The 8,158-nt window shown below is 36.1% G+C and overlaps 1 protein-coding gene across 1 annotated transcript in view; it reads right to left on the reverse strand.

The window, feature by feature from the left end:
• The window catches only part of RDX (radixin), a 30,094-nt gene extending 28,935 nt beyond the window's left edge, over positions 1-1,159 (reverse strand). The window contains exon 1 of the mRNA XM_009999396.1: positions 1,085-1,159. Within this exon, the coding sequence (XP_009997698.1) occupies positions 1,085-1,096 (12 nt within the window). The 5' untranslated portion in view covers positions 1,097-1,159. The remainder of the gene's footprint in view (positions 1-1,084) is intronic.
• Positions 1,160-8,158: the final 6,999 nt, after the last annotated feature.

The raw sequence follows: 8,158 nt of genomic DNA on the forward strand, positions 1-8,158 counted from the left end.
CATTGGGGTAGGGTCAGTTGGTCAACAGACCAACAGCAAAGCTCAAAACAGAACTTCTAGCCCTTGGACAGTCCCATGCTCACATTATTCCTTAAGCTGTATCAGGCACAAATACTAGTGTGCAACACAGACTACTTACACTGGTAATTTCTGATTAATAGCACAACCCTTTGATACCTCTATGTATAGGTATGTATATTTGTGTACACACATGCACACAGACATATTTATTCTCAGTAACAGATCTGCACTGCTCCCAATCTACTACCTCAGTGAAATAACAGTAAAGAAAGCAAGCCTGAAGGTTAGTACATAAGCCAATTGAGTTGAATAGAAATAATGTCCCCTGACAATTTGGTTCCCTTTCTGAATGCTTAGCTCACTGGATACAAAGGGAAGAGACAACCAAAAGTCATTTAGCACGTGGCAGATTAAATCCTGGCCAACCACTATTATATCAACAGCAGAAAAAACAAGCTGCTGAATAATTACTCCCTGAAAGAATTCTAGAGCTAATATTGATACAAAGGTTGGATTTGGGTTTTTTTGCCTCTGGAGAGAAAATGAATAAACCCGCATCTCAGCTAAATAGGAGACCATAAATATTGCTTATTTCCTCCCTTCTACACTTGTCTTCTAGGTTATACACTCTACCATGGTAAAACAACCACATTCGACATGTTTTATCCACCCCTGCCAAATCCTGCAGCAAATTCTTATACTGATTATCACAGACCCTGTGCCAGGCTCAAATTATGCCTCCATTAACCACTATATGTTATGCCATCTCAAAAGTCAACAATTCCTGAAAAGTCATTCCTCCTGCCAGCCACATGGACTCCAAGTTCATTGTTTTTTTAAAATGCTGTTCCCATTTCCAAGTGTGCTCCATACAACAGGTACCAAGCTCTCACATCTGTTTTCACATGTTGGTATTAAACTATGTCAACTCTAATTGCAAATTATCAATCTTATGAAATCTAGAAAGGGCAGAATCAAACCAACTATAGCTTCTATAAAATCATCACTCTTAATATGTGAAAACCCTGTTAGACTTTAGATGAGTGAGAAAACAGCTACTTACTGGTTTCGGCATTTTTCTTGTTTTGTTTACTCTCCTGTCCACTCAAGTCTTCTACAAACTCTTTGTCCCCTTCTGCCAAAAACAAAATTAAAATATTTGTTTTTAAATTAATCATAACAGATTCCATGTACATGATAGCAAATAGTACAAATTCCAAAGTAGGTAAACAAGTGCTCCACTTGTACAAAAAACACTTTTGAGTAGGCAACATAAATAAAAACCAACAAAGTTAGCTGGTACCAGAATCTAGACGTCTCTGAACAGTAGCCTCCTTTTCTAGTTTCTGTAGAATATAAATCCACTCATGCTAGAGAGAGAACAGTTCCCCAAGTTATAGAAATTGTTTTTAAAACTTTTAGTATCAGATAGGTTCTAGTATTAAAACCCCTAAGCAATATTTAGGAGAAAGTAAAATTTGTAGAAGGAACTCCAAAGCTGCAATTTAATCTGGCAACTCTAGTCAAACTTGAAACTTCATGAAATAGCAATTTTAAAGCATCAAAACTGTAAGTAATTACTATAAAAGCATCAAATTTTCTCAGTGAAGGAATGATATGGAGTGTTTTCCCAAATGAAGGGAAATGCAAGTATGCAAACACAATAAAAAAGGAAGAAAAGCTGCTCTGATTAAAACAAAACTTTTTAAAAACAGAAGACTGTAAATTATGTGAACATGGTAATAAAAGGATTCAATATTGTGATCTGTTCCAAAAAAGTTTTTATTTCTTGAAAAAATTACACTTGCAATGTTTTGGGTAGATAGCATCCTGCTTCCTTTTCAGTTCATTCTAACTCAGAAAGAATAAGCTGCTAGGCACCTTCTCACACACTTTTAAAGGAATTACTTCCATGAATCAGTTTGGCTGCCAGTCTACAAGAAGTACCAAAGGTAGCACTGCCCTCAAAAATAATATTAACTGGTATAATAGTACGAAAAATCAAAGTGACATACAATTCAGAATAATCCCAGAATCCAGTATTACATTATATCCATGACTGCATCAGATTAATAAAATTTTCAAAAGTGCTTAAAAAAATACAAGGTGAAAAACAAAATTTCGGGGGCAGTTAACTTGCAAACTTTTGTTTGAATGATTTCTCATTCATAAAGAAAAATGCAAATATAATGTGCTATTGTATATATATATTTACAAAAGAAGTTACTTTTCCTTGCCTCTTGCCAATAAAAAACTAGAGTAAATATGACAAACATTTGCACAGCAATCCAAGGTGAACTAGCTTTTCAATTTCTTTTTCTAATCTGTAGAGATACATGTGAAAAGAGAGACTAGGAAAAAAAAAAGACAAAGGATGAAAACAGGATTTAAGAAGCATCAGTGTTGCAGGCTGGTAAAGAAAAATAAATGTAAAGGCTGAATATTACAGAAGGAGATATAATACAGATATGGAGCAAATTTTGTTAAATGAAAAAAAAATCAACCTGAAAAAATTAAAACAGTCTCTTTACATTCATCATGATATAATTAATGCATCACAACTATGAAGACATAATACTCTGTTTGCCTAGCATAAAGACAATTACATTCCAGTAATTTTTTATTACACAAGATAAAATTCAGGAGTAGTAAAAAACAAAACAAGCTTGGCTCTAATATCAGCTAGCAGCAAACAGCATGTTGAGCTGTAGTAATCCCTGTGCTCACTTTTCACAGCAGAAGCTCATTGCTTGCAAAACTGAAGGCAGATTGAAGCCCTAGAGTTTAAGTAAGTTAATTAACAATGCAAAAGCTAAATTAGATTCTCACCCACCATTTTATAAGTGTGTCAACGATACTAAAAGGAATAGAAAGCAGCACAACTATTTATGTGCATATAGTTATATTAGCATTGAAAAGAAGGGGTATGGTAAGATGACTGTACTTAAGTCTAGTCTCCAGGAGACAAATGAGAGCACATGGTACAGGGCTGAGATCTGTGTTACCTACTGATTACTTTCTGAGGTTCTTCTAAGAGACACCACGTCTGTCACTTTTTAGAGGGACTGTCACACCCTCATACATTTCATCACTGCAAATTCCTCCATAATATGTTCTAATTTTTTGCTTTGGGCTTTATCCAAACATTTTGTTCAACTATCATCACCCAACCCTATATTACTTATTTAAAAACATATTTTAAAACCTTAAGGTAATTTTTTAAATCAGCAACATTAATACCAAGTTTTACAGGATAATTCTTTGTCATCAGTTCTTAACTGGTAGACATGTAACTTAAATGAGTTTACAGAAGTAATATTTACTCTTCACATCCAATAAAACAAAAGCTATCTGCTAAAAGTAAGAATCCTTTTGTGCAAAACTCAATAAAACGTATCATTGCCAGTCCCACAGATCTCATAGGCCTGATAAATTATCACAGGACTCAAGCAACAGGAAAAAAATAATCTATGCAAAACGAATAATATTCCAGGTATTTTTTTGTTAAAGTATTTGCTGTAATATCTTTTATTAGACTAAAAAAAAATTTAAAAATCTATCATTTCTTTAAAAAAAAAAGATGAAATGTAATAAATTTAGAGCCAACTATGCTGAACATGTTTCTATTTCAGATCATAAAGACCTTGTTTCATATTATAAGAAAAAAAATCAAATTCAGCTGACAGGGTCTACAACTTAAATTCATGGACGCTGCTTTCATTTTATATAAAACGCAAAAATCAGCCTGTGTCTATATGCTTTCACACTCAAAATGTTGTGCCATTTCAAAACAGTATATTCACACAAAAGCATTGCAACTAATTACTATGTGTGTTTAAAAATATCAAGAAGTTCTCAATGTCAAAACTGTGCAAAAATTAAAATCAAATAAGCACTGAAAATAAAAATAACACCGTATCTTTCCCAATTATTGGAACCAACTAACATTAAAACCAAAACAAAATTACGAAAAATATTTGGCCAAAAGAAACTAAAAACCACTGCCAGGCAAAATACTGTGCATCTCCACTATTATTACTGGAATGGGAGTTCACTTCTGCTACTTATGCATTTCCAATAAATTTATATTTAGTGAATGCAACCGTATCAGTTTTACTTAATTTTTTATCTTTGAAACAACTGATTCCTTATATTTACTTCTATCTTAACACTCATGTGAGACAGCATTGCAGAGGGAGAAAAAAAACAACCCAAACACAAAAATATCAGCCAGCCGGGTTTGGGAATGATATCCCTGTTGCTTCCTGCGTTCCGAAACCAGCTTGTGACCTACTAGACATAAAGGCTCCTCACTTCGGTATTTCAATTCCTAGAGGTGCCTCTTCCAAGTTCAGGATTAGCAAGTTTCTGACTTTACTGCTACCATACTCCAGCCCTCAAGACCTTTACAAAATACACAGGATTCTGGACTCTGGACCAAAGCACCAAAATATCAGCAGGCTCCACATCACAAACAATCAAAAAATCATCCAGAAGTTCAAGAATTCTCTTGAACTGTGATTTCAATTAATCTAACTGCAAGGCAGTTAGGATTTTTTAAATCAGTATCATCCATGTTTCCAGTTATGTCATAGAAGCCAATAAATAAAGCAATTGTTGAAAGACGACAAAGAAAGCTTTCTTCAGAAAATGATGGTGCATAAAATGCTTGATGCCAAAATTCTGTCAAATAATTTATGCAGCAGCTGTTTTCAAAAGAAACATTCATACACACAGCTATGGGCCTGAGGTCAGGTGAGGATGGGATAGGAGGCAGAAGGCTCGAGCAGGATGCTTGGCTGGCAGAGAACCAGGTCTCAAAAGCAGGATCCCTGTCTGACAGCTCAAGACCTCCTCTCAGAAGCAGACTCCTCAGCACTGTACCTCCCAATCTCTAGCATGGGGTTCACCATGTATTTTCCTACAGATAGACAGCAAGGATCACAGTGCTTTTGCCACAGCAATAAAAATAACGCATTTATTGACGGGAACTTATTTAAATCAATATACTTTTTATTTTCAAAGTCTTATGCCATTCCATTTTTTGTGATACCCAAAAATTTTAGATCTTTTGGGAGGCAGCAACAAGTAACTTATAGGCCACTGTATCTGACTAACTGGTCTCAGGTTCCTACAGTAACGGGCCCCTACTCCAAAGCAGTCTGTGAATACCTGCAGGGTAATTGTCTTTTACACCAGCAGCTCCCTAATGACACACCTGCTGCAGTCCAATGAAGAAGTTCATTTGCCAGACACTTGACTTCTGCATAGAGAGGTCATCTACACAAATCGTCTCCGATTTAAGCAAAACAAGGAGGGGAACCAAAAGAAGCCAGCTATCTCACAAAAAAGGAAAATAGAAAAATAAAGAGCTGAATTCTGTAACTAGCAAATAGTAACCAAGATTTGACAGTGCTAGATATCACATGCAGAGTATTACACATACCAACACTGGTATTTTTGAGTATTGTATCTATACCTTCTTCAAACCCCCATTTCCCCCAATCCTGCCTTTCCTGAAATACTTGAGATAGGCTTGCCATGTCTCTGAAAAATAATGGCAATATAACAAGTACAATTGCTATGTATTATATGACTTTATCTACTGAAGAGTTAAGTGTTTCTTCCAAATTGCATTTCCCAAGAACTTCAACAGTACAATGAAAACCTGGCAGTTGCCAACCCAGTAGTTAAACAAAAAGCAACACAGACCAGCCAAAGAACATTCATGCAATACTTGCAGTTTTACCAGTTACTAAACTGGTATGATATAGATGCTACACAATTTATATACAATTAATATTTATTAAGTTTAGTGTCTTTACTTCAAACTTTAGCTTCAAAGTACCCACAAGTGCACTGCTTGAAATAACTAAGATTTTGATGCGTCCTGCCATGACATGATAGTAAATCTTCCTATGTACATCTAATATACAAGCAGAAATGGAAATTAGGGAGCCTGACTGATGCAGGTACTCTGTTGTTTCAAGGTGAAAAAAAACCTTTATCTAAAAATACAGTTAACAAAGAATGACAACATAACCAAAATAATGGGTATATGCCATTTCAAAACCAGGTATTTTGTATTCTGAACAGTGTTCTTAAATCTTTTAGAACTAGTTCCATAAAACAAAGGAAACTTATAAATATCAACTGGCCACTCACATCAGTCTCCATATACACTAGCTAGTTCTTCAATGGAAATATTCTAGTACAAAGATTACTAACTTTCTTTTGGGCCAATTTAATATTTGTTTTTCCTTGTACTACATGACTGGAAGGTTTAATTACATAGAGGGATTAATAAATGTCCAAAGCTAAAAGGAAAAAAAAAAAAAAATAAATCAAAGTACAGCTAAGAATGCTCACAGATGCAGCCCTTCAATGTTGAAAGGAAAGAGTTTACCTAGGCCCTTTCAGCCCTGAAGTAAACTCGCTGAGCAAGCAAGACACACTGAGCGCTGCTTCAATGGATCCCTATCTTTCAACAATCAGTTCTTTCTTTTTGTAAAAGCTTTGTTTATATTTACAGACTTGAAAATCCTCCCTTTCCTCTACTCCCACAGACTCTTAATGCAGCATAAAGTGATAGGACAGCTTTGATGTACTTAACACATCCAGAAGTAATACCTTAAACAACTTCCCTCTTCACCTCTGCCAACAGTAGTACCCCCTTCTCAAAAAGATGAGCAAGACTGTTGAAGAAGCAAGGCCATATACCTACTCCGGCAGTGGCTCAAGTAGCCTTCCTTACCAGAAACTGCTTTCTAACATCATAACCTCTACACTTCTTACTTGGCTAATTTTACATCTCAGACATGCTTCCATTTTCTCACTCTCTTTATGGCTTTATTTTTTTTTTCTGGCAGTTCTATTAATACCAAGCCCTGCAAAGCTCTCCACTGCAATGGCAGAAACAGTCAGACTAGAACTCTCTTTGTCATCTCTACAAGCACTTTTACACTGCTTCTTTCAGTCAGCATGGAAAGAAAATCATCTGGACAGCTCCCGACATGTCACACCATATCATTTTCTGTGTGTTTTCTAAAGCTGTTTGTTGTACTTTTGCTCTCTAGTCTCCCAAGCTGATGGAAGAGCTGTGTCACTTTGGCACAAAGCTTGGAAATATGCCACTGCCTTGCAATTGCCTTTTGCTGGGAGGTTGCTTATCTGGGAACACTGCACTGACTTGCAGTTTATTTTTCTCACAGCCTCTCTTAAGCTAAATCAATAGATCAACAGAGGCAAGTCTTATAATTCAACACTACTTGTCTCTTATCTTTTAATGATCACAAAGCTACCTCATCACCAGAGCCACAATGTTGCTGTATACCAACTCCTCGTCTTCCCTCACAACACACGTTGCCCAGCAGCATTGTGCCAATGTTCTATATAAAAACTGACAGCAACAATGGTATTTCTATGGCTTTTCTGAATACGTCAAGTGCTGCACAGGCAGATGCAGCCTCAAAACATCTCTGTGACATAAACACGATGACAAGCATCTCTGAAAACAAGGTGCAGGAGCAGGTCTGAGGCCTGACACAAACCAATCAAAGAGACAGAATTAGTTAAAACTCAAAACTGCAACTCCTACAATTCAGTTTAAAAAAAAAATAAAATATGCATCTTTTAAAAATTCTGTACCAGAAAGAAGAACATGAAATACTTGTCTAGTTGCACAGACAGTGTTGCATAGACTGGAAAAGACATCTTAATAGCACCTTACAAATGAGGCGACTAGTTGTGTTGGCATCGACTCCAAAGAGTTGTTTGGGGTTTTTTTACGTTTGAATTAAGAACACTAACAAAAGATAAATGAATTCCACAAAGTTGAAACTAAAGCTCCTTATCTGCACTAGACTTTAAGCGGCAAGGTTAATTACAAATGCCCACGACTTGTACAAAACATTAATCCATTCAGGAAAACCAACAATGCACAAAGGCTCGTTCAGGGCCGCTCTGCCCATTACGTCGGTCAGCGGTTAAGGACTGTAAAAATGTGCATTTGTTGAAAACAATAGACAGCAACAGATGCTTCACAGCACTTGTTTATGAAGTAATTCCTTATTATTTTTCCCCACCGCCACAGTCAGCTGCCCGACCCGACTGCCACATGTCTACATGTAACCTCAAG

This window comes from Chaetura pelagica, unplaced genomic scaffold, assembly GCF_000747805.2.
Source record: "Chaetura pelagica isolate M959 unplaced genomic scaffold, ChaPel_1.0 scaffold85, whole genome shotgun sequence".
Taxonomy (NCBI): domain Eukaryota; kingdom Metazoa; phylum Chordata; class Aves; order Apodiformes; family Apodidae; genus Chaetura; species Chaetura pelagica.